This window comes from Anomaloglossus baeobatrachus, chromosome 1, assembly GCF_048569485.1.
Source record: "Anomaloglossus baeobatrachus isolate aAnoBae1 chromosome 1, aAnoBae1.hap1, whole genome shotgun sequence".
NCBI classification, from domain to species: Eukaryota; Metazoa; Chordata; class Amphibia; order Anura; family Aromobatidae; genus Anomaloglossus; species Anomaloglossus baeobatrachus.
This window is the reverse complement of record NC_134353.1, coordinates 126,460,599-126,488,133: the sequence shown is the minus strand read 5'-3', so window position 1 is coordinate 126,488,133 and position 27,535 is coordinate 126,460,599. Positions and strand designations below refer to the sequence as shown.

Here is a 27,535-nt window from a genome sequence, read left to right as displayed (position 1 = left end):
GCGGCCTAGTCGCGAAACTCCCACCCCTGGGCCTGCCTGTCAGGGGTAAGGGCGGGATTACCGACATGATGTCGAATGTGACGGCTGGAGCATCCTGCATGTCTTCCTCCCCCCTCACTGGCCACTGTGGGGACCCCAGACGGTACCCATTGCGGGTACGGAGGCTGGAGCCACAGGCCGTCTCCTTCACCATCCCTTATGCGGCTGGGAGAAGTGGGACCTGAGCGGTCATCCATATGCTGGGACCGTGCTCCATCCGCAGCCCCTGGTGGAACCTGCCGGACCGGAGCCTCTTCAACCCCAGGGACCGGGCCCTGCTACTTAAAGGTACTCTGTGTCCCCATTGGGGACTGTACAGGGAGCCCACCTTCTTCCCGGAAGCCGCGGTAGTTGTAAAACTGAGGAGGCAGGTGGACTTCCGCGCCGACCGGGCCTGCTGGTCGGGCGCGGCCTCAAATTTAGTCCCCGGCTTCACCGCGGCCTAGTCGCGAAAATCCCGCTCCCGGGCCTGCCTGTCAGGGGTAAGGGCGGGATTACCGTCATGGCGTCGGATGTGAGGGCTGGAACATCCTGCATGTCTTCCTCCCTGTTAGTTTGTCTCATCCAGGCCCCGCTTGGTTAGCGCCGCAGCGCGCTCCCAGGTTGAGCCCTAGGTCTCAGGCGGAGAACTCCTGCCCGGACCGCAGTCCAAGACCGGCTACGCGGTCTCGCTGGGACTCTTCCCCGACTTCCTCACGCTGCTAGGGATCCCAGCTTGAGGACTCTCAGGAAGACGAGGCGGACGGGGGAGCTCAGGGCTCTGGCCCTGACTTCAACCTTAACCTTGATACTCCTCAGGGGGGGACGCCTTAGTAAAGAATCTTATCTCGTCCATCATCCAGGTGCTGGTTCGCTCTCCTCCGCTTCCTCCTCCTGTAGAGGAGTCTGCTTCTCAGCAGGAGAAACTCCAGTTTCGGTTCCCCAAACGTACACGCAATACGTTTTTTTGATCACTCTAACTTCAGGGATGCTGTCCAGAAACCCGGAGCGGTCCCGGACAAGCGTTGGGTTAAACGTCACACTGACACGCGTTACCCCTTTCCATATGAAGTCGTTAAGAGTTGGGCTCATTCTCCCAAGATGGATCCTCCAGTCTCCAAATTGGCTGCTAGGTCCGTTGTGTCTGTTGCAAATGGCTCATCCCTGAAGGATGCCACTGACAGACAGATAGAGCTCTTGGTGAAGTCCATCTATGAGGCCACGGGCACGTCTTTCGCCCCGGCCTTTGCAGCCGTGTGGGCTCTCCAAGCAATCTAGGCTTGTCTGAAGGAGTTTAATGCTGTCACATGGAATTTTGCTCCGCATGTTCCGTCTTTGACTCTCGGGCATCAGCTTTTTCGTCCTGCGCCATGAACGCCGTCCTGGACTCCACTAGCCGCACGGCTGTAGCATATGCTAACTCCATGGCAGTTCGCAGGCCCATGTGGCTGCGCGAAAGGGAACCAGACTCTGCTTAACTGGTTTGCCTTTTTCTGGCGACCGTTTATTTGGCGAACGATTGGAGGATATTATTAAGGAATCCAAGGGAAAGGTCTCCTCCTTACCCCAGTCCAAACCTAAGAGACCTCAGCAAAGAAAAATCCAATCGAGGTTTCGGTCCTTTCGTCCCTCCGCCAAGCCACATTCTTCTTTGTCCAACAGGCCGGAGAAAGGCCAGAGGAACTCATATGCGTGGCGGCCCACGTCACGACCCCAATAGGCCGCAGGAGGCACTGCCTCCAAAACGGCCTCCTCATGGCTCTCGGCCTACCCTAGCCGCATCCCCGGTCGGTGGCAGGCTCTCCCGCTTCGGCGGCGCCTGGTGGACACAAGTTCAAGACCGATGGGTGAGAGACATTCTGTCTCATGGTTACAGGATAGAGTTCAGTTCTCGTCCTGCGGCTCGTTTCTTCAGAACCTCTGGGCCCCTTCTCAGGTGGCGTGTCAACACGTCGCTCTGGCGACTCTCCAGGGACAAACAGCTTTCTCTGCAGGCGGGGGTGCAGTCACTTCTTCGGAGTCAGTCACACCCTTTAAGGCGCCTCATGCACTTCCTGGGGAAGATGGTTGCAGCTATGGAGGCAGTGCCATTCGCGAACCAAGGCGGCACTCGCAGTCGTCAAGTCTTCCAGGAAGTCCGGCGGATTCTGCAGTGGGTGGAAACCACAGGCTCCACCATCTCCGCAGTTCACATCCCGGGCGTAGAAAACTGGGAAGCAGTTTTTTTTCAGTCATCAGGGCATGGACGCGGGGGAATGGTCTCTGCACCCAAAAGTGCTTCGAGAGATCCATCGCCCCTGAGGAACGCAGGACGTCGATCTCTCAAGGTCCCGGCCTTCATGGCACGGTCTCAGGATCACAGACCTCTGGCAGCGGACGCTTTAGTCCAGGATTGGTCGCAGTTTCGACTGCCTTATGTGTTTCCCCCTCTGGCGATGCTGCCCAGGGTACTACGCAGGATCAGGTCCGACTGCCGTCGCGCCATTCTCGTCGCTCCAGACTGGCCGAGACGGTCGTGGTATCCGGATCTGTGGCATCTCACGGTGGGTCAACCGTGGGCACTTCCAGACCACCCAGACTTGCTGTCACAAGGCCCGTTTTTTCCATCTGAATTCTGTGGCCCTCAACTTGACTAGGTGGCCATTGGTCCCTGACTCCTAGAGTCTTCAGGGTTATCTCAGGATGTCATTGCCACCACGAGACAAGCCAGGAAGCCAACGTCCGCCAAGATCTATTACAGGTCTTGGCAAGTCTTTCTATCCTGGTGCGCTGATAACGGCTTTCCTCCATGGCCGTTTGCCTTACCCACATTCCTTTCATTCCTACAATTTGGAATGGACAAGGGTTTGTCCCTCGGCTCTCTCTCTAGGGCCAAGTATCCATGCTCTCCGTGTTTTTCTTTCAAAAGCGTCTAGCCAGGCTTCCGCAGGTCCGCACGTTCCTGCAGGGGGTCTGCCACATGGTCCCACCTTACAAACGTCCGTTGGAACCCTGGGATCTTAGCAGAGTCCGGACGGCTCTTCAAAAGCCGCCTTTTGAGCTGCTGCGGGATGTCTCTCTCTCCCGTCTTTCGCAGAAGGTGGCCTTCCTGGTGGCAGTCACATCACTTCGGAGAGTGTCTGAGCTTGCAGCGCTGTCATGCAAAGCTCCCTTCCTGCTTTCCACCAGGATAAGGTGGTTCTTCGTCCTGTCCCGGAATTTCTCTCTAAGGTGGTATCTCCTTGTCATCCAAATCAGGATATCTCCTTGCCTTCCTGTTGCCCTAATCCAATTCACCAGTGTGAAAAGATTTTGCACTCTTTGGATCTAGTGAGAGCACTCCGGTTCTACATGTCTCGCACGGCGCCCCTGCGCCGCTCAGATGCGCTTTTTGTCCTTGTCGCTGGCCAGCGTATGGACTCTCAGGCCTCCAAGTCGACCTTGGCTCGGTGGATCAAGGAACCGGTTCTCGAGGCCTACCGTTCTTCGGGCCTTCCGCTCCCTTCAGGGCTGAAAGGCCATTCTACCAGAGCCGTAGGTGCGTCCTGGGCATTGCGGCACCGGGTAACGGTTCAGCAGGTGTGTCAGGCAGCTACGTGGTCTAGTCTGCACACTTTCACGAAGCACTATCAAGTGCATACCTTTGCTTCGGCAGACGCCAGTCTAGGTAGGCGAGTCCTTCAGACGGCGGTTGTCCACCTGTAAGAGGGGGCCGTTTTCGGCTCTTCTTATTGAGGTATTCTTTTACCCACCCAGGGACTGCTTTTGGACGTCCCAATTGTCTGGGTCTCCCAATGGAGCGACAAAGAAGAAGGGAATTTTGTTTACTTACCGTAAATTCCTTTTCTTCTAGCTCCTATTGGGAGACCCAGCACCCACCCCTGTGCCCTTTGGGCTGGTTGTTCTTTTGGGTTATGGTCTTCAGTTCTCCGAACATCCTTCGGATTGAATTTACCCTAGACCAATTTATAAGTTTCCTCCTTCCTGCTTTTGCACCAAAACTGAGGAGCCCGTGGTCCACGGGAGGGTGTATAGGCAGAGGGGAGGGGTTACACTTTTAAAGTGTAATACTTTGTGTGGCCTCCGGAGGCAGAAGCTATACACCCAATTGTCTGGGTCTCCCAATAGGAGCTAGAAGAAAAGGAATTTACGGTAAGTAAACAAAATTCCCTTCTTTTCCATAACATTTTATCTTTGTCTATTGTGTGTAAATGTCTAATTAAAACTAATATTTTTACATGGGTTTGATGGAGAATTTTATTCTTTTTTTTTTTTTTTTTTTTTGCAGTTTTTCTTACCATTTTGGCATGTTTTTTTGCCGTTACTAAGGTGTATGTTTTCCATTCAGCAGCACTTTACAGCTTACATATAGAATTTAAAAAAATTGTTTAAGATTATGATACTGATGACCTGTCCTCGGGATAGGCAATCTGTATCAGATCTGCTGGGGTCCGGCAGAAGGTACCCCCTGCTGATCAGCTATTAGACATTCCTGTGGTTGCCAGATGTAAATTGTGTTCAGAGGTGTGACATCAGAGCTCCATACATTGTATCAGTTCTTCTCAGCTTATGCCACTGTGCTCCTACTGAAGTAAATAGGACCTGAGTGTCAGTGCACTGTGTGTGGAGCTGCCTTGTGTGTTTATATCCCAGAACTGCATTCGCAATTCTGCAGATTGTCATTGACAACAATCTTGTCATTAGGATCGCTAACTGCTTAGTTGCGTTCATATAATGTAGCTGGACTAGTAACTTTCTAATGATTAAATTACTATGCATCCTGCCAAAATGACACTACTTAAATTCACCAGCATGAGCTCTGACAAGCGGGGAATACCGGTACAGTTGTGACAAGCGGGGAATACCTGTCCAGTTGTGACAAGCTGAGAATGCCTGTCCAGTTGTGACAAGCGGGGAATACCTGTCCAGTTGTGACAAGCGGGGAATACCTGTCCAGTTGTGACAAGCGGGGAATACCTGTCCAGTTGTGACAAGCGGGGAATACCTGTCCAGTTGTGACAAGCGGGGAATACCTGTCCAGTTGTGACAAGCGAGAAATACCTGTCCAGTTGTGACAAGCGGGGAATACCTGTCCAGTTGTGACAAGCGGGGAATACCTGTCCAGTTGTCACAAGCGGGGAATACCTGTCCAGTTGTGACAAGCGGGGAATGCCTGTCCAGTTGTGACAAGCGAGGAATGCCTGTCCAGTTGTGACAAGTGGGAAATGCCTGTCCAGTTGTGACAAGTGGGGAATGCCTGTCCAGTTGTGACAAGCGGGGAATGCCTGTCCAGTTGTGACAAGCGGGGAATACCTGTCCAGTTGTGACAAGCGGAGAATACCTAGTAGAGAGACAGCTTATAGCTTATTTCCAGCTTATAGAAAAAGAAAGGTTCGCAACACTTCCCAGGAACATGAGCAACCATCTCAAGGTGGACTTAAGTCAGCCATCCAGGGAGCCCACCTGGAAATAACAATATGCATAGAAGAGACAGCGTCCAGCCACTGGTGAAGAGTTCCAAAGAAATCCTTTTTTCTGCCATTAATACATCATTGCAACATTTGGACCTGCTATAGGTCTTTTTAAGGCCTTGCTTGAAAAGGACCTAGAGCAGGTCTAAACATTGCACTGATATCTTAATGTCAGAAGAAAAGGATTTCTTTGGAACTCTTCACCAGTGGCTGGACGCTGTCTCTTCTATGCATATTGTTATTTCCAGGTGGGCTCCCTGGATGGCTGACCTAAGTCCACCTTGAGATGGTTGCTCATGTTCCTGGGAAGTGTTGCGAACCTTTATTTTTCTACAAGCTGGAAATACCTGTGCAATTGTGAAACTGGATTATACTACAGGCTGTAACCAGGAACCATTACTAGATATGGTGTTTATAAAGCACTACAGTAATGATATATATAATATAAATATTATTCCCCATAGTCTTTGAAAAGTTATAGCCGGGATTATATGATACCATTTGCTTAAATTGTATTTTTTTTGTGCAGGGTTTTGTCATTGAGCTTCTCCTAACACTGGAGTCGGCCATAGACACGCTGTCGGAAAGCATGAAGCATTATGACCTCCTGTCTGCCCTCGCTCAGTAAGTGTGAATTTACTTTAGTGGTTCCTTTCTTCAGCGCTCTATTGGGAGACCCAGACGATTGGGGTATAGCTACTGCCCTCTGGAGGCCACACAAAGCACTACATCAAAAGTGCAAGGCCCCTCCCCCTCTGGCTATACCCCCCCCGTGATATCACGGGTTCTCCAGTTTTAGCTTTGTGTGCGAAGGAGGTCAGACATTCCATGCATAGCTCCACAGATTTTAGTCAGCAGTAGCTGCTGACTATTTCGGATGGAAGAAAAGAGGACACATATAGTGTCCCCAGCATGCTCCCTTCTCACCCCTGGATGGTGTTGTAAGGTTGAGGTACCTATTGCTGGTACAGGGCTGGAGCCTGACATGCTGTTTTCCTTCCACATCCCCTGGTAGGGCTCTGTGGAAGTGGGATCCTGCCGGCCTCTCAGCTCTGACGCCGGGCTCCATCCACAGACCCATTAGAACCTGATGGATTCGGAGCAGGAGTACGATCAGGGACAGGCCCTGCATCATACAGGTACTCTGTGTCCCCGGCAGGCACAGACACACTCCGGGCTGGCTGGGTGTTGTAGTGCGCCGGGGACCGCAACGTTGGAGTTAGTGTCCCTACAGATTACTGGGGGATTGTTTGTGTATGGGAACGCAGCGCCGACCCCCTCTGGACCGGGCGGCGCTGCTGTGACTTGTGGTGCGCCGGGGATCCGCCGTCCGCGCTTTTACGGCGGCGGCGGTTATAAATTGAGTCCCCGGCTTTTTGGGCCTAGGACGCCGGCAGCTCCGATTCGTTCCCGCCCCCACCCTGTCATTCAGGGTAGGGGAGAGACGCTGTTCGCTAGCAGCGACGAGGGCTGGAGCCTGATTTACATGCTCCAGCCCTCACACTAGGCACAGAGGGAAGCAGGCTTCCCGCTCTTGGCCAGGAACGCCCAGGGCCCGCCCCCCTTCCTCTCAGGACGCCGGCAGCCATTACATGCAGTCTGGCTGGAGGAAGGACGCAAGGCTCTGGGAGACCTGGACTAGGGGCTATCTGGCGACCACACACCCGCTTTTTAAGCGGGCGGTAAGCGATTTTTCTGTGCTGGTCCCTCTAGTGCCTCACGGTGTATCGGTGTACTGTGTACAGATATATAGATATTGTTTTTCTTGCACTGTGAGGTCGCTTCTGGCTGCTCTCCCAGATCACTCTGTGGAAGCAGCAACATGCCATCCTCAAAACGCAAGGCTGCCAAGGCCAGGGCTGTGTGTACTGCGTGTGCTGCATGTGGGGCTGATCTACCAGCAGGCTCCCATTGTGTGCAATGCTCCGACCCGGTGCTGCTTCGCCAGCCGGAGTCAGGAGAGGTAGTGACCCAGGCTGAGACGCTTGTAAGTTCTGCCCCGGTGACAGGGACAGACTTTGCAGTTTTTGCGGATAATATGTCTCTGTCTATGGCAAAAATCCTTGAAACCTTGCAATCTATGCATGGGGCTCAGTCTTTGGGCACGGCGAGGCCTCTGTCCTCAGGTCCCCCTCACTTGGAATTAATCCAGCCCACAGGGGGGTCCCCGGCTTCACAGGCCGAGGATTATGACTCAGATGATAGCCCCAGCCACCCTAAGCGAGCTCGCTGGGAAAGACCCTCGACGTCATCACACTGCTCAGGGTCTCAGCGCAATCAGTCTCCCTGTGATGGGTCTGATGAGAGTGATCAGGAATCCATTCCTGGAACCCCTCTCAACCTGGATACCCCTGATGGGGATGCCATGGTAAACGACCTTATCTCAGCCATCAATAGGCTGTTGGATATTTCTCCCCCAGCCCCTTCAGCAGAAGAGGCGGCTGCGGAGCAGGAGAAGTTTCGTTTCCTCTATCCCAAGCGTAAATTGAGTGCTTTCTTGGATCACTCTGACTTCAGAGAATCAATCCAGAAGCACGACGCTCACCCAGAAAGGCGTTTCTCTAAACGATCTAAAGATACGCGTTTCCCTTTCCCCCCTGAGGTGGTCAAGCGCTGGACACAGTGTCCAAAGGTAGACCCCCCGATTTCCAAACTCGCAGCTAGGTCCATAGTTGCAGTGGAGGATGGCGCTTCACTTAAAGATGCCAATGACAGACAGATGGACCTTTGGTTAAAATCTGTCTATGAAGCTATCGGCGCGTCGTTTGCTCCGGCATTCGCAGCCGTATGGGCACTCCAGGCTATTTCAGCTGGCTTAGCAAAAGTGGATGCTATCATACATCCAGCAGTGCCGCAAGTGGCGCACCTTACCACGCAGATGTCGGCGTTTGCGTCTTACGCTATCAATGCGGTCCTAGAATCTACCAGTCGCACCTCAATGGCGTCCGCCAATTCGGTAGTTTTGCGCAGAGCCTTGTGGTTAAAGGACTGGAAAGCAGATGCTGGTTCCAAAAAATGTTTAACCAGTTTGCCTTTATCTAGAGATAGACTGTTTGGCGAGCCATTGGCTGATATCATTAAGCAGTCCAAGGGTAAAGACTCCTCTTTACCACAACCCAGAACAACCAAACGTCAGCAGAAAAAGTGGCAGCAGAGGTTTCAGTCCTTTCGAGGTTCGGGCAAGACACCGTTTACCTCGTCCAAAGGGACTCAGAGGACGCAAAGAAACTCAGATTCGTGGCGGGCACACACGCGCCCCAAGAAAGCAAATGGAGGTACCGCTTCCAAAGCGGCTACCTCATGACTTCCAGCCCCCTCCCTCCGCATCGCCGGTCGGGGGCAGGCTCTCCCGCTTTTCCGGCATTTGGATGTCACAGGTCAAAGACCGGTGGGTGACGGACATTTTGTCTCGCAGGTACAGAATCGAGTTCAATTCTCGTCCTCCAGCTCGGTTCTTCAGAACCTCCCCACATCCAGACCGAGCAGATGCTCTGCTGCAGGCGGTGGACTCCCTAAGAGCGGAAGGAGTGGTGATCCCAGTCCCTCCTCAGGAACAAGGGCAAGGGTTTTACTCCAATCTCTTTGTGGTTCCAAAAAAGGACGGCTCGTTCCGTCCTGTTCTGGACCTAAAACGGCTCAACAAACATGTGCACGCCAGGAAGTTCCGGATGGAAACCCTGCGTTCTGTCATTGCCTCAATGTCCAGAGGAGACTTCCTTGCCTCAATAGACATCAAAGATGCTTATCTCCACGTGCCAATTGCTACAGAACATCAACGTTTTCTACGTTTTGTGATAGGAGACGACCATTTTCAGTTCGTAGCTCTGCCATTTGGTCTGGCGACAGCCCCACGGGTCTTCACCAAGGTCATGGCGGCGGTGGTAGCAGTCTTGCACTCTCAGGGACACTCTGTGATCCCTTACCTAGACGATTTATTGGTCAAAGCTCCCTCTCAAGAGGCATGTCAGCACAGCCTGAATGCTACGCTGGAGACCCTACAGTCTTTCGGATGGATCATCAACTTTCCAAAGTCGATCCTATCACCGACTCAATCACTAACGTATCTTGGCATGGAGTTTCATACTCTAGCAGCGATAGTGAAGCTTCCGCTGAACAAGCAGCGGTCACTACAGACAGGGGTGCAATCTCTTCTGCAGGGCCAGTTGCATCCCTTGCGGCGCCTCATGCATTTCCTAGGGAAGATGGTGGCAGCCATGGAAGCAGTTCCCTTTGCGCAATTTCATCTGCGCCCACTTCAATGGGACATTCTCCGCCAATGGGACGGGAAGTCAACGTCACTGGACAGGAAAGTCTCGCTTTCCCAGACGGCCAAGGACTCCCTACAATGGTGGCTCCTTCCCACCTCATTGTCTCAGGGAAGATCCTTCCTGCCCCCATCCTGGGCAGTAGTCACGACAGATGCGAGTCTGTCAGGGTGGGGAGCGGTATTTCTCCACCACAGGGCTCAGGGGACGTGGACTCCGCAGGAGTCCACCTTTCAGATCAATGTTCTGGAGATCAGAGCAGTGTATCTTGCTCTACTGGCCTTCCAACAGTGGCTGGAAGGGAAGCAGATCCGAATCCAATCGGACAACTCCACAGCGGTGGCATACATCAACCACCAAGGAGGGACGCGCAGTCGGCAAGCCTTCCAAGAAGTCCGGCGCATTCTAATGTGGGTGGAGGACACAGCATCCATCATATCCGCGGTTCACATCCCAGGCGTAGAAAACTGGGAAGCAGACTTCCTCAGTCGCCAGGGCATGGACGCAGGGGAATGGTCCCTTCACCCGGACGTGTTTCAGGAAATCTGTCGCCGCTGGGGAGTGCCGGACGTCGACCTAATGGCATCCCGGCACAACAACAAGGTCCCGGCATTCATGGCGAGGTCGCGCGATCAAAGAGCTCTGGCGGCAGACGCCTTGGTTCAAGATTGGTCGCAGTTTCAGCTCCCATACGTGTTTCCGCCTCTGGCGCTCTTGCCCAGAGTGCTACGCAAGATCAGATCCGAGTGCAGCCGCATCATACTCGTCGCTCCAGACTGGCCGAGGAGGTCGTGGTATCCGGATCTGTGGCATCTCACGATCGGTCGACCGTGGTCACTGCCAGACCGACCAGACTTACTGTCCCAAGGGCCGTTTTTCCATCAGAATTCTGCGGCCCTGAACCTGACTGTGTGGCCATTGAGTCCTGGATCCTAGCATCTGCAGGATTATCTCAAGGAGTCGTTGCCACAATGAGACAAGCTAGAAAGTCGAATTCGGCTAAGATCTACCACAGAACGTGGAAGATTTTCTTATCCTGGTGCTCTGCTCAGGGAGTGTCTCCCTGGCCATTTGCATTGCCCAAGTTTCTTTCCTTCCTGCAATCGGGGTTAGAAAAGGGCTTGTCGCTCAGCTCCCTTAAAGGGCAAGTTTCGGCACTATCCGTGTTTTTTCAGAAGCGTCTAGCACGTCTTTCTAAGGTGCGCACGTTCCTGCAGGGGGTCTGTCATATTGTGCCCCCGTACAAGCGGCCGTTAGATCCATGGGATCTGAACAGGGTACTAGTTGCTCTCCAGAAGCCGCCCTTCGAGCCTCTGAAGGAAGTTTCCTTTTCTCGGCTGTCACAGAAAGTGGCGTTTCTTGTTGCGATCACATCGCTTCGGCGAGTGTCTGAGCTGGCAGCTCTGTCATCCAAGGCTCCCTTCCTGGTGTTCCACCAGGACAAGGTAGTGCTGCGCCCTATTCCGGAGTTTCTCCCTAAGGTCGTATCCTCTTTTCATCTTAATCAGGATATATCCTTGCCTTCTTTTTGTCCTCATCCGGTTCACCGGTATGAAAAGGACTTACGTTTGCTAGATCTGGTGAGAGCACTCAGAATCTACATTTCCCGCACGGCGCCCATGCGCCGTGCCGATGCACTTTTTGTCCTTGTCGCTGGTCCGCGCAAGGGGTTGCAGGCTTCTAAAGCCACCCTGGCTCGATGGATCAAAGAACCAATTCTAGAGGCCTACCGTTCTGCGGGGCTTCCGGTTCCTTCAGGGCTAAAAGCCCACTCAACCAGAGCCGTGGGTGCGTCCTGGGCATTTCGTCACCAGGCTTCGGCTCAACAGGTGTGCCAGGCAGCTACCTGGTCCAGTCTGCACACTTTCACCAAGCATTATCAGGTGCATACCTATGCTTCGGCGGATGCCAGCTTAGGTAGAAGAGTCCTGCAGGCGGCAGGGACACCCCCGTAGGGGAGGGCTGTTTTGCAGCTCTAACATGAGGTATTTCTTTACCCACCCAGGGACAGCTTTTGGACGTCCCAATCGTCTGGGTCTCCCAATAGAGCGCTGAAGAAGAAGGGAATTTTGTTACTTACCGTAAATTCCTTTTCTTCTAGCTCTTATTGGGAGACCCAGCACCCGCCCTGTTGTCCTTCGGGATGTTTTTTTGTTGTTTGCGGGTACACATGTTGTTCATGTTGAACGGTTTTTCAGTTCTCCGATGTTATTCGGAGTTAATTTGTTTAAACCAGTTATTGGCTTCCTCCTTCTTGCTTTGGCACTAAAACTGGAGAACCCGTGATATCACGGGGGGGGTATAGCCAGAGGGGGAGGGGCCTTGCACTTTTGATGTAGTGCTTTGTGTGGCCTCCAGAGGGCAGTAGCTATACCCCAATCGTCTGGGTCTCCCAATAAGAGCTAGAAGAAAAGGAATTTACGGTAAGTAACAAAATTCCCTTCTTTACGTTTCATTTTGGATTGAGACTTTAATTCATATTTGTGTATAATAAAGGCCATTTGGATTCATATGTATATTTAATGTATTGTGTTTTAGGACCTCCAACCATGACCCAATGATGGGCAATAAGAATGCTTTGAACCGGAAGAGCACCGGCCAGCTGAACCTAAGCACAAGTCCTTTAAGTAGTGGGAACTTTATGGGTTATTGCCACAATGCAAGAAGTAACTCTTTGCGGCTAAGCTTAATGGCGGACCGGAGAGGAGACCGGCGTCGAAGTAACACACTGGATATAATGGATGCCAGGATAAATCACGGGGGCAGCCTAGCAAGGACTAGAAGCCTTTCCTCTCTTCGAGAGGGAGGTGTGCATGATTTGCAGCCAACTACTGATCCAACCAATCTAATGGCCACCATTTTCTGGATAGCAGCGTCCTTGCTGGAATCAGACTATGAGTATGAGTACTTACTTGCATTGAAGCTACTCAACAAGCTGCTTACTCACATGCCTCTGGATAAATCGGAGAGCCGAGAGAAGATTGAGACGGTGCAGGACAAGCTCAAATGGAGTAACTTTCCTGGTCTTCAGCAGCTCTTTTTGAAGGGTTTTACCTCTGTTTCCACCCAGGAAATGACCGTCCACCTTCTCAGCAAGCTCATCACGATCTCCAAACATACACTGGTGGACCCTGCCCTCCTAGCCGGTAAGGGGTGAAATCTTATCCGATCATAAGTGTGTAGGACTGCATCATTATAAAAGCTGGCTGAACGACCCAGCCCCAGTAATCTAGCAATGATCATTATTACACTCATGAAAGGTATTCAAGGCCATTTTTATACTTTTTGTGAATGTGTTCTGGCCATTTTCACAACAGAAATTTCCATAGCTGCACTGTTCTTTTGGTGAGATGCAGTAATCTATTTACAAAAATAAAAAATTGGTGCATTATTTCTGAATTACTTTCTGGTCAGTAAGTAAAGCACTACTTAATCCAGGATTCTTTAGAGAGTCCCCTCCAATAAATCACAATTTACGTACAGACAGAATATTAGGTATGTGGCACTTAACCCCTTCCAGCTGTAGGGTGTACATGTGCTTCCTATCTCAGGTGTGGGTGTATGGAGTGGACTCTGGACCTGAGTAACTCCATATGCATGTGCCAGATGTGTTATACAGCCAGCACTTGCATCTTCCAGCAGCAACCAGAGCTCTAATCTCTGCTGTTTATCAACTTAGATGCTGCTGTCTGTCTCTGACAGTGGCAATTAAATGGTTTGTGTCATTTTTGTACACCTGAAAGAGATCATGTGGTGCTGATTAACCCCTTCACCCCAGCCGAGCTTCCTTTTTTTTGTTTTTTGTTTTTTCTTCTTGCTCCCCTTCTTCCGAGAGCCATAACCTATTTATTTTTCCATTAATCCTGCCATACGAGGGCTTTTTTTTTTGCGGGACGAGTTGTACTTTTAAATTTAAACCATAAGTTTTAACATCTAGTGTACTGGAAAATGGCAAAAAAATTCTAAGTGCGGAAAAATTGCAAAAAAGGTGCGTTTCCATGATTGTTTTTGGATATTTTATTCACTGTGTTCACTATATGGTAAAAGTGATGGGTTGGTGTGATGCCTCAGGTCGGTACGAGTTCGTAAACACCAAACATGTATAGGTTTACTTTTATCTCAGGGGTTAAAAAAAATAAATCAGACGTTTGCCCCAAAAAAAGGGGCACACTTTTTGCGCCATTTTCCATGACTCGTAGCGGTCTCATTTTTCAGGATCTATGGCTCAGTGATTACTTTTTTTTTTTTGCGTCTCCAGCTGACATTTTTAATTATACCATTTTTGCACAGATACTACATTTTGAACACCTGTTATTGCATTTTGCGCACAATTTGGGGTAACCAAAAAACGTAATTTTGGCGTTAGGAATTTTTTTTGACGTTTACTGATCAGATGAATTGATTTTATATTTTGATAGATCAGGCATTTCTGAATGCGGTGATATCAGATGTGTGCATATTTATTTTTCTTAACCCTTTAATTTTCAATGGGGCGAAAGGGGGCTGATTTGAACTTTTAGGGCTTATTATTTTTTTAATTTTTAAAACTTTTTTATTCTGCTAGTCCCTGCTAGTCTCTGCTAGTTGGCTATAATGACCAGCAGTTTGATCGCTCATTCATTTCTGTTGATCACAGCTACACAGCTGAGATCACCAGAAATGCTCGTCTCTTGTAACAGGCAGCACTCGGCTGGCTGAAACAGGAATTGAGTCATGTGAGCTACGGGAGTCATCGCATGACCCTGTGCTACCATGGGAACCATCGGATCAGAGATCACGGCGCCGCTGATGGGGATGGGTAAGTGAACGCTTACCACTTCGGGCATTTAAATTGCGCTGTGCTAATCACCGCCAGCTACCCGCTGTAGGTGATTACACTATGATGGCGTAGGATACCAGTGCGGCCTGCCGTCATTAAGGGGTTTGTTACCGCCAGCTTTGTACTTCCATTAAACCCAACCTTTGTACTGCAATACTCAAATTTGGTAGTATATAGTGTAGAACCGTTGAAGAAAAAGGATTTTCCGGCACGTTCATCCATAAAATGTATCTTTTTATTAGAAATTAATTTCAAAACAGGAGGATTCATCATGAGGATAAAAACTTGCGCATTTCTCATATGCACTATGCTCATGTACAGAATCCTGGGAGCCCAGTTTTAAGCTATGAACAGCCAATGACAATACTTCTCACAAATACAATTAAATATGCCTGCAAATTGATGCGTTGGCAGGTGTGATCCCAGAGGATCTCTGGTAGTAATTCCCCACCGAGGAGAAAAGCATCATGCCAGATTACATCTCTCTTCACATTGCATGCAAAACCACATTGGGGGAAACTACCTAAATTGCAGGTTTGAAATTTGAGATTTGTGTATAAAAAAAGCAATTTATTTATTTTTTAAATATAATTTTCAAAGCTGATCCATATGAACCTACGGTACATAATAAAAATTTGTATGATGAAAAAGGCTTGATCTGAACTGTGCTGGAACGCAAATAGTTGGCAAAAACGAGAATCCCAGTGTCAGCTAGGTTCCATTTAAACTATTCTTATAGTTCCTTCCATGGGGATGCTTGGAGTTGTTTGAGTATCCAAAAAGCTTTACGAAATGCAATTTTTTTTTCCTGCCAATCCACTCCCCTTGAAAAAGATAGGGTCTTATCAATGCGTTTCAGTCATACAGTCTCCTCCCCCTGGACACCTACACGTGGATGTCCTGAGGGAGGAGTCTGACTCAGATGAAAGGTGCTTTAATGTCAACTCATTTCTATTAGCTTCTGGATCTCTTTTTTATTTCGGCAGCATTTATTAAATCCAGTTACATGGAAATCTTCTTGGACGAAAAACATTTTCTATAGTATGAAACAAAAAACTGGAGACCTCTACCTTATGTATTGTTGTAAAGGGCTTCACTGCACCAGGGTATCCGGTATCCCCATTCTCAATATTCACCAGATATTATTTTTATTTATTTTTTTAGTTTTCTAGTGGTGTAAGCCACATATATTAAAGGGAACCTGTCAGGTCCAATATGCACCCAGAACCACAAGCAGTTCGGGATGTATATTGCTAATCCCTGCCTAACCATCCCTGTATACACTAACATAGTTTTTCTAAAGATCTCTTTATCTATTTCTAAAGATCTTATATCGTATGCTAATGAGCTCGTTGACTAGTCCCCTGGTCGTTAGTTCCCCTGTCCCTTATGGGTATGCTAACATGCTAAATGAATGTGCAGCGTCAGAGGATGATCTCACTCTCCTCTCCGTTACCATCGCCGCCCGACACTGGATTTCAGCTCAGTGCGCATGACCCCGGATTTCCGGTCATGCGCACTATGAAGCCGGGTGTGCGTGTCCTGGGTTCAAACTGAAGTAGTGCGCATGACTGATACTCCGGGGTCATGGGCACTGAGTCAAAATCCAGTGTCGAGTGGTGATGGCAGCGGAGAGGTGAGTGAGATCATCCTCTAACGCTGGGCATTCATTAGCATGTTAGCACACTCACAGGGGCGTACTAACATGCTAAGGGGGCGACTAGCCAGGGGAACGAACACCCAGGGGACTAGTCATTAGCATACGATAAAAGATCTTTAGAAATACTTTTCTGTAGATCTCTTTATGTATGCTACTAGATACAGGGACGGTTAGGCAGGGATTAGCAATATACACCCAGAACTGTTCATGATTCTGAGTGCATATTGCACCCGACATGATCCCTTTAAACTACATTATTTGCACCAAATGCAGTTTATTATATGACGGGAATTACAAGTTGGTAAATGTAATAATTTTATCTTCTCCATGGGGGAGTGAAAAAGAGAATTTTTCCCATCAGTAACCGTACACACATTACATCTGATTCCTGCACATTTAAAAAATCCATCCATGTGGAACCAGTTTGTAGTCTGGTCTGAAACTCGTGTCCTACTGGGAGACAAAATGTTCCCAAGAGAACAGCTCCACATCTATAACCTCCACTGATAATCTGACGGAGAATATCGTACTGATTCACCATAGCTAAATATCGTCAGACTGTATTTTATCTTAGCGATCCTGGCATTAAAGGGTGTAGAGAATGTTGGCAAAGAATTATGTTTGTCAGGGCAGATATTATTGTACAACATTTCGGGTCTGGATTTACATTTTATTTTATTTTATTTTATTGAATGCATTCTGAATTTCAGCTTTATTGTAGCCTCTGGCTAGTAATGTGTCACCGATAATGTTACTTTCATATAAAATTTGGAGTTGGCTGAGCAAATGCGTGTCGCTTTTGTAAACCCGCCCATAGGGAATGGCATTAATAAGAATACAGTGGAACCTTGGTTAACGAGAACAATCCGTTCTGGGACTGTGCTTGTTAACCAAGTTACTTGTTCAGCAAAGCAAGATTTCCCACAGGAAATCATTGCAATGCAGACAATTCCTTCCATAACTTGTTAAATATCCCATCCTGGTTCTTTATTGTGCCATTGCACACACGTACAAACTCACACACGTACAAACTCACACAAACACACAAGCACGCATGCACACGCACATATTATATGCTCACCTTACGTTCCGTTCCATCGCCGGTCTCCTGGGACTTGCTGTTCTCCGGTTCGGGCTGTGTTATCGGGTTACCATAACGACGAGGGAGGAACTTCCGCTCCCAGCGCGCTGACGTCAAAGGCAGAGCCGTTTGCCTCTGATTGGCCAGCGCGCTGCCTTTGAGTAGCGGTGACAGGAAGTTCCTGCTTCGTCGCTATGGATGTCGATGCACAGCCTGGAGTGGAGCGGAGCGGCGAACTACAGGACCCAGGAGGCCGGCGATGAAACGGAAGGTACATATATTATATGCTCACCTTACCTTCCGTTCCACCGCCGGCCTCATGGTACTTGTAGTTCGCCGCAAGGACGTCGCGATGTACCCGGGAACTACAAGAACCATGAGACCGGCAATGGAACGGAAGGTAAGGTGAGCATAATACCGTATGTGCGTGCGTGTGTGTTTGTGCGTACATGTGTTTGTTTGTGTGGACTGCAAGTGCGGGTCAGAGCGCGGTGGATGTACGGAACCGGAAGTGTGTGCGGTGAGAATTTTGCTCGTACAATAAAGCTTTCTTGTAAATAGAGTTACAAATTTACAGAAAGCTTTGCTTGTCAAGCGAAATTCTCGTTAAGTGGATTACTCGTTAAGCGAGGTACCACTGATATGGCAACTAGTAGATTGTAAGCTAGTGTGGCCAGCATTATCTTTCCTAAATACTGAAGTAGATACACGATCAGTGATGGTATCACCCATAAATGTATTGTGCAGAAATATGCAATGTTATTATTGGGATTATGGTAAGTGAAGGGGAAGATTGTAATTGTTAGAATTTTAAGTATGAGATGAACTCCAGTATGACCGACACGTCACCAGTCCAAACCAGGAGGACGTCGTCCACGTATCAGCCCTACCATGCTGTGCGTGAAAAAAAAAAAAAAATGTTTTTGGGTGTTAAAAAATGAAGGCCTCCTTCCCCACACCATCTCGTCAAGAGAGATGAAAGAAAAATCCATGACCAAACTAAAAAAAAAATCTTCCTGCTCTAAAAATCTAACACACGAAGTTTCAAACCTGCTATTTATGTAGTATTTGCTTGTAATCTGAACAGAGATGTAATTTGACATGATGCTTTTTCCCTTGGTGGGGAGTTACTATTTTTATACAGTTTGCAGTCATATTTAATTGTATTTGTGATAAGTATGGTCATTGGCTGTTCATAGCTTAATATGGAGTTCTCATGATTCTGCAAATTGTAACTTCTTCAGCGCTCTATTGGGAGACCCAGACAATTGGGTGTATAGCTACTGCCTCCGGAGGCCACACAAAGTATTACACTAAAAAGTGTAAGGCCCCTCCCCTTCTGGCTATACACCCCCCGTGGAATCACGGGTTCTCCAGTTTTAGCTTTGTGTGTGAAGGAGGTCATACATCCACGCATAGCTCCACGGTGTGTAGTCAGCAGTAGCTGCTAACTACTCGGATGGAAGAAAAGTGGGCACATATAGTGTCCCCAGCATGCTCCCTTCTCACCAGATGGTGCTTGAAAGGTTGAGGTACCTATTGCTGGTACAGAGGCTGGAGCCCCACATGCTGTTTTTCCTTCCACATCCCCCTGGAGGGCTCTGTGGAAGTGGGATCCTTCCGGCCACAAAGCCCTGAGGCCGGGCTCCATCCACAGACCCAGAACGAACCTGATGGATGTCGAGCATTGGTACAGTCAGGGACATGGCCCTGCATCTGTCAGGTACTCGGTGTCCCCGGCAGGCACAGAACGCTCCAGACTTGCTGGGCGTTATAGTGCGCCGGGGACATAAGCAATGGGGTTGTGTCACCTTAGTTATGGCTGGGTGACGGGTTATGTGTTTGGGAACTAGCGCCGACCGCTCCGGCGGCGGGGCGCAACTGCGACATGCAGGGCGCCGGGGACAGAGCGCCGACCGCGCTTTTACGGCGGCGGCGCTCCTAACTTTACTTCCCGGCTTTTGCGGCCTAGCGCCGCTTCGTTCCCGCCTCCGCCCTGTCAATCAGGGCGGAGGAGAGACGCTGTGCAATGGCCAGCGCCGGGGGCTGGAGCTTGATTTACATGCTCCAGCCCCCTCACGAGGCACAGTGAGAGCACGCTTTCCCGCTCTTCGTTTAGGAACGCCCAGAGCCGCCCCTCTTCCTCACAGGACGCCGGCAGCCATTATTCATGCGGTCCGGCTGGGGACAGGCAGGCAGGCTCTGGGAGACTCAGACAGGGCGTCTGGCGGCCACACACCCGCTCTGAGGCGGGCGGTAAGCAGGCTGAAAGCCCCTCTTGTGCCACAGTGATTCTATTTGTGTACTTCCTTCTGGTGCCATATAGATATTGTATATATATTTGCACTGTAGGGCGCTTCTTGGCTATAGACCCCATATTGCGCTGAGGAGACAGCAACATGTCCTCCACAAAACGCAAGGGTCCCAAGGCGCGGGCTGTGTACACTGTCTGTACTGTTTGTGGGACTGATCTACCGGCAGGCTCCACTGACCACCATTGTGTGCAATGTTCCGTGCCTGTAACGCTTCGTCAGCCGGAGGTGGCAGTAGTAACCCAGGCAGAGACGCCTGTAAGTCCTGCCCCAGTAACAGGGACAGATTTTGCAGTTTTGGCTGGTCAGATGGCTGTCACTATGACAAAAATCCTTGAGGCCTTGCAAACCAGGCCAATTACTCAGGCTCCGGACACGGCTGTGTCCTTGCCCCCTGGTCCCCCTCAATTGGAGCGAGTCTGTACTTCAAGGGGCTCTCATGTATCACAGGCTGATGGCTCTGACTCAGATGACGGCCCCAGCCAGCCCAAGCAAGCTCGCTTAGACAGACCCTCCACATCATCACATTGTTCAGGGTCTCACAGGGATGAGTCTCTCTATGATGAGACTGAAGAAAGTGGTCAGGTTTCGGACCATGAGACCACTCTCAATTTGGATACCCCTGATGGTGACGCTATGGTCAATGACCTTATTTCGGCCATCAATAGTGCGTTGGATATTTCTCCCCCAGCTCCCTCAGCAGAGGAAGCTGCTGCACAGCAGGAGAAATTCCATTTCTTGTATCCCAAGCGTAAATTGAGTGCTTTTTTAGACCACTCTGACTTCAGAGAATCTATCCAGAAACACCACGCTCAGCCATACAAGCGTTTTTCCAGACGCGCTAGGGATACACGTTATCCGTTTTCCCCTGACGTGATCAAACGCTGGACCCAGTGTCCAAAAGTGGATCCCCCTATTGCCAAGCTTGCGGCAAAATCTATAGTCGCGGTAGAGGATGGCGCTTCACTTAAAGACGCCAACGACAGACAGATGGACCTTTGGTTGAAGTCTATCTATGAAACTATCGGCGCGTCGTTTGCCCCTGCATTCGCGGCCGTGTGGGCACTCCAAGCTATTTCAGCTGGGTTGGCACAGGTAGAGGCTGTCATGCAGCCAGCAGTGCCAAAGGTGTCGACCCTAACCTCACAAATGTCTGCGTTTGCGACCTACGCTATCAACGCGGTTCTGGAATCTACGAGCCGTACGTCGTTGGCGTCCGCCAACTCCGTAGTGTTGCGCAGAGCATTGTGGTTAAAGGACTGGAAAGCAGACGCTAGTTCCAAAAAATGTTTAACCAACTTGCCATTATCTGGAGATAGACTGTTTGGCGAGCAGCTCGCTGAAATCATCAAACAGTCCAAGGGTAAAGACTCGTCCTTACCCCAGCCCAGATCAAACAAACCTCAGCAGAAAAAGTGGCAGCCGAGGTCTCGGCCCTTTCGAGGCTCAGGCAAGGCCCAATTTTCCTCATTCAAAGGGACGCAGAAAGAACAAAGGAGCTCTGATTCATGGCGGGCTCACTCACGACCCAAGAAAGCAAACGGAGGAACCGTTTCCAAAGCGGCTTCATCATGACTTTCAGCCGCCTCCCTCCGCATCCTCGGTCGGTGGCAGGCTTTCCCGTTTTTGCGGCATTTGGCTGTCACTGGTCAAAGACCGGTGGGTGACAGACATTTTGTCGCGCGGGTACAGAATCGAGTTCAGTTCCCGTCCTCCACCTCGGTTCTTCAGAACCTCCCCACATCCCGACCGAGCGGATGCCCTTCTGCAGGCGGTGAGCTCACTAAGAGCAGAAGGAGTGGTAATCCCTGTCCCCCCTCAGGAACGAGGGCGAGGGTTTTACTCCAATCTCTTTGTGGTTCCAAAAAAGGACGGCTCCTTCCGTCCTGTTCTGGACCTAAAAAGGCTCAACAAGCATGTGAACGCCAGGAGGTTCCGGATGGAATCCCTCCGGTCTGTCATTGCGTCAATGTCTCAAGGAGATTTTCTGGCATCAATAGACATCAAGGATGCGTATCTCCACGTACCAATTGCTACAGAGCACCAACGTTTTCTACGTTTGGTAATAGGAGACGAACATCTTCAGTTCGTAGCTCTGCCATTCGGTCTGGCGACAGCCCCACGGGTTTTCACCAAAGTCATGGCGGCAGTGGTAGCAGTCTTGCACTCCCAGGGACACTCCGTGATCCCTTATCTGGACGATCTACTTGTCAAGGCACCCTCTCAGGAGGCATGCCAACTCAGCCTGAATGTTACGCTGGAGACTCTCCAGTCTTTCGGGTGGATCATCAACTTTGCAAAGTCAAATCTGTCACCAACTCAGTCTCTAACGTTTCTTGGCATGGAGTTCCATACTCTATCAGCGATAGTGAAGCTTCCGCTGACCAAGCAGAGGTCACTACAGATAGGGGTGCGGTCGCTTCTTCAGGGCCAGTCGCACTCCTTGAGGCGCCTCATGCACTTCCTAGGGAAGATGGTGGCAGCCATGGAAGCAGTTCCCTTTGCGCAGTTTCATCTGCGTCCTCTTCAATGGGACATTCTTCGCCAATGGGACGGGAAGTCGACATCCCTGGACAGAGAAGTCTCCCTTTCTCAGGCGGCCAAGGACTCTCTGCAATGGTGGCTTCTGCCCAACTCATTGTCACAGGGAAGATCCTTCCTACCTCCATCCTGGGCAGTGGTCACGACAGACGCGAGTCTGTCAGGGTGGGGAGCAGTCTTTCTCCACCACAGGGCTCAGGGGATGTGGACTCAGCAAGAGTCCACCCTGCAGATCAATGTTCTGGAGATCAGAGCAGTGTATCTGGCACTTCTAGCCTTCCAGCAGTGGCTGGAAGGAAGGCAGATCCGAATCCAGTCGGACAACTCCACAGCGGTGGCATACATCAACCACCAAGGAGGGACGCGCAGTCGGCAAGCCTTCCAGGAAGTCAGGCGGATTCTGACGTGGGTGGAGGACACAGCATCCACCATATCCGCGGTACACATCCCGGGCGTAGAAAACTGGGAAGCAGACTTCCTCAGTCGCCAAGGGATAGACGCAGGGGAATGGTCCCTTCACCCGGACGTGTTTCAGGAAATCTGTCGCCGGTGGGGGGTGCCGGACGTCGACCTCATGGCGTCTCGGCACAACCACAAGGTCCCGGCATTCATGGCGCGGTCGCGCGATCAAAGGGCTCTGGCGGCAGACGCCTTGGTCCAAGATTGGTCGCAGTTCCGACTCCCATATGTATTCCCGCCTCTGGCACTCTTGCCCAGAGTGTTGCGCAAGATCAGATCCGATTGCACCCGCGTCATACTCGTCGCCCCAGACTGGCCGAGGAGATCGTGGTACCCGGATCTGTGGCATCTCACGGTCGGCCGACCGTGGTCACTTCCAGACCGGCCAGACTTACTGTCCCAAGGGCCGTTTTTCCATCAGAATTCTGCTGCCCTGAACCTGACTGTGTGGCCATTGAGTCCTGGATCCTAGCGTGTGCAGGATTGTCTCAAGGAGTTGTTGCTACCATGAGGCAGGCTAGGAAGCCCACGTCTGCCAAGATCTACCACAGGACGTGGAAGATTTTCTTATCATGGTGCTCTGCTCAGGGAGTGTCTCCCTGGCCATTTGCATTGCCTACTCTTCTTTCCTTCCTACAATCGGGGTTAGAAAAAGGCTTGTCGCTTGGCTCACTTAAAGGGCAAGTCTCGGCACTATCAGTGTTTTTTCAGAAGCATCTGGCGCGTCTGTCTAAGGTGCGCACGTTTCTACAGGGGGTTTGTCATATTGTACCCCCGTACAGGCGGCCGTTAGATCCATGGGATCTGAATAGGGTACTAGTTGCTCTACAGAAGCCGCCTTTCGAGCCTTTGAAAGAGGTTTCCTTTTCTCGCCTGTCACAGAAAGTGGTGTTTCTAGTGGCGATCACGTCTCTTCGGAGAGTGTCTGAGCTGGCAGCACTGTCATCCAAGGCTCCTTTCCTGGTGGTCCACCAGGACAAGGTGGTTTTGCGCCCCACTCCAGAATTTCTTCCTAAAGTAGTATCTGATTTCCATCTAAATCAGGACATTTGCTTACCTTCTTTCTGTCCTCATCCGGTTTACCGGTATGAAAAGGATTTGCATTTGTTAGATCTGGTCAGAGCAATCAGAATCTACATCTCCCGCACGGCGCCCTTGCGCCGCTCCGAGGCACTTTTTGTCCTTGTTGCTGGTCCGCGCAAGGGATTGCAGGCTTCTAAAGCCACCCTGGCTCGATGGATCAAAGAACCAATTCTGGAAGCCTACCGTTCGGCTGGACTTCCGGTTCCATCAGGGCTGAAGGCCCATTCAACCAGAGCCGTGGGTGCGTCCTGGGCATTACGCCACCAGGCTACGGCTCAACAGGTGTGCCAGGCAGCTACCTGGTCCAGTCTGCACACTTTCACCAAACATTATCAGGTGCATACCTATGCTTCGGCGGATGCCAGCCTAGGTAGAAGAGTCCTGCAGGCGGCGGTGGCTTCCCAGTAGGGGGGCGCTGTCTTGCAGCTCTGACAAGAGGTATTTCTTTACCCACCCAGGGACAGCTTTTGAACGTCCCAATTGTCTGGGTCTCCCAATAGAGCGCTGAAGAAGAAGGGAATTTTGTTACTTACCGTAAATTCCTTTTCTTCTAGCTCTTATTGGGAGACCCAGCACCCGCCCTGTTGTCCTTCGGGATTTTTGGTTTTGTTTGCGGGTACACATGTTGTTCATGTTGAACGGTTTGTCAGTTCTCCGATGTTATTCGGAGTTAATTTGTTTAAACCAGTTATTGGCTTTCATCCTTCTTGCTTTGGCACTAAAACTGGAGAACCCGTGATTCCACGGGGGGTGTATAGCCAGAAGGGGAGGGGCCTTACACTTTTTAGTGTAATACTTTGTGTGGCCTCCGGAGGCAGTAGCTATACACCCAATTGTCTGGGTCTCCCAATAAGAGCTAGAAGAAAAGGAATTTACGGTAAGTAACAAAATTCCCTTCTTTCCTCTCTGAAGAGACAAACTCTAGTGCCACTTATTGGAAGTAGAAATCCTAAAAGTCAAAAGTGGCTCTTTAACGAGCCTTTTCATATGACTTATAATTTATGCCAGATTAGAACCTCAATTTTCAGACACGGTGTTTCGGAGTGATTGCCTCTCGTCGGTGCAAAGTATGAGATCTGATCTGGCTGTGTGAGAAGCTATAGTGGGGTCTAAGGGGAAAACTTTTTTCCTTGCGGGGACTGACAAAAGGTAGCACCAGAGTTTGTCTCCTTTCTCTCTGAAGGGACAAATTGAATATTTCCCAGAGGAGCATTGCAGCTATAAGACTCCTCACTGGTCGCCAGATTGGTTTTTCAGTTTCCGCAAGAAGAAAGGTTTTCCCCTTAGACCCAATGATTCTGCGCACATTCCTATGACTAAGGCTATGTTCACATTTCCGTTGTTTAGGATTTTTCGTAATCCGCCGCTCTGATAAACAATGCAATCCGTTTTGTCGGATTCCGTTGCTCCTATAGACTTGTATGAGTGGCAGATTGCGACTGATGTCCTTGCGTTGCATCCGCCGCCCAACTGATCAGTCATGGAACGACTGACCGTCGGGCGGCAGGAACGCAGCATGTAATGTTTTTTGAGCAGTGGAATCCTTTTGTTTTCACTGCACATGCTCAGATCTTGTGTTTAATCATTAAAATCAATGTCTCTCTCAACGGTTGGCTTCTGTGAGCGATCAGCTGATTGCTTTCATAAGCTGGTCGCTGGGAGATCAGCTGATCGTTCACAATAGCCGGCCGCCGGGAGATCAGCTGATCGTTCACAATAGCCGGCCGCCGGGAGATCAGCTGATCGTTCACAATAGCCGGCCGCCGGGAGATCAGCTGATCGTTCACAATAGCCGGCCGCCGGGAGATCAGCTGATGGTTCACAATAGCCGGGAGATCAGCTGATGGTTCACAATAGCCGGCCACCGGGAGATCAGCTGATGGTTCACAATAGTCGGGAGATCAGCTGATGGTTCACAATAGCCGGCCACCGGGAGATCAGCTGATGGTTCACAATAGCCGACCGCCGGGAAATCAGCTGATGGTTCACAAAAGCCGGCCGCCGGGAAATCAGCTGATGGTTCACAAAAGCCGGCCGCCGGGAGATCAGCTGATCGTTCACAATAGCCGGCCGCCGGCTTATGAGAGCGATCAGCTGATCTCCCGACGGCCGGCTTTTGTGAGCGATCAGCTGATCTTTCTTTCTCTCTCTCTATCTATCTATCTATCTATCTATCTATATATATATATATATATATATATATATATATATATATATATATATATATATATATATATATACATATACATATACATATACATATATATATATATATATATATATATATATATATACATATACATATATATATATATATATATATACATATACATATATATATATATATATATATATATATATATATATATATATATATATAATCTCTCTATATCTCTCTCTATATCTCTCTCTCTCGTTTTTATACTGAAATCATTTCACCAATGGAATCCGATTTCTCATGACCATAAATTCCATTTCTTGTCACCCGTCGTACAACGCATCAGTCACAAGCGTCAAGCAACGCAGGTGACTGATGCAAAAAAATGGAAATGTGAACATAGCCTAAGAGTGTAGTGTATGCCAGAAACGCGTAAGGTTTTATCCTCCTGATAGATCCCCCTCTTTTTTTTTTTTAAATTAATTTCTATTAAAAGATTCATTTTATGGATGAAGTGCCAGAGAATCTTTTTCTCTTCATTGGTTCTACAATAGTTGAACTTCACCAGTAGGGATAGCCACCCCATTCATCAACTCTGCGGTGTATCCTGAGCAATATTGGCGTGGTGAGCTTGTTTTATCTTTTTTTTTTTTTTTTCTAGTGTACAGTATAAGGGTACCTTCACACTTTAGCGATGCAGCAGCGATCCGACCAGCGATCTGACCTGGTCAGGATCGCTGCTGCATCGCTACATGGTCGCTGGTGAGCTGTCAAACAGGCAGATCTCACCAGCGACCAGTGAACAGCCCCCAGCCAGCAGCGACGTGCAAGCGACGCTGCGCTTCCACGGAACCGGCGTCTGGAAGCTGCGGACACTGGTAACTAAGGTAAACATCGGGTATGGTTACCCGATGTTTACATTAGTTACCAGCGCACACCGCTTAGCTGTGTGTGCAGGGAGCCGCGCACACTGATCGCTGGCTCCTTGCTCTCCTAGCTGCTGTACACATCGGGTTAATTAACCCGATGTGTAATGCAGCTACATGTGCAGAGAGCCGGAGCCGGCAGCACAGGCAGCGTGAGAGCTGCGGAGGCTGGTAACTAAGGTAAATATCGGGTAACCACCTTGGTTACCCGATGTTTATCTTAGTTACCAGCCTCCGCAGCTGCCAGACGCCGGCTCCTGCTCCCTGCTCGCTTCATTTGTCGCTCTCTCGCAGTCACACACAGTGATCTGTGTGTCACAGTGGGAGAGCGCCTTTGAAGAAAACGAACCAGGGCTGTGTGTAACGAGCAGCGATCTCGCAGCAGGGGCCAGATCGCTGCTCAGTGTCACACACAGCGAGATCGCTAATGAGGTCACTGCTGCGTCACAAAAAGCGTGACTCAGCAGCGATCTCGGCAGCGAGCTCGCTGTGTGTGAAGCACCCCTAAGAGATCAATCGCAGGTTAATCCCATATTTGAATTAAACCTTGGTTCGTAAATTTTTTGGAGGATAGATGATGATTTTACCTATACAGTTGGGGAAATTTGCATTTTTCTATCATCTCGCATCACGGAAATATAAAAACAGTGATCAAGATGTTGTATATACTCATCCGTGGCACAATAAAATTCAGCAGTGAAAAGAGGTTATTTTGTCCCAGAAAATGGTAATATGAGAAAATTTTTTTTTTTTTTTTTTTTTT

General features: G+C 49.7%; 1 protein-coding gene across 7 annotated transcripts in view; it reads left to right on the top strand.

Moving 5' to 3' along the window:
• Positions 1–27,535, top strand: part of FRYL (FRY like transcription coactivator) — a 520,064-nt gene that overhangs the window by 423,855 nt on the left and 68,674 nt on the right. For all 7 annotated transcript variants that reach the window (XM_075347029.1, XM_075347025.1, XM_075347024.1 and 4 more), the window contains 2 exons: positions 5,998–6,092; positions 12,272–12,879. In XM_075347029.1, coding sequence (XP_075203144.1) covers positions 5,998–6,092; positions 12,272–12,879 — 703 coding nt within the window. The remainder of the gene's footprint in view (positions 1–5,997; positions 6,093–12,271; positions 12,880–27,535) is intronic.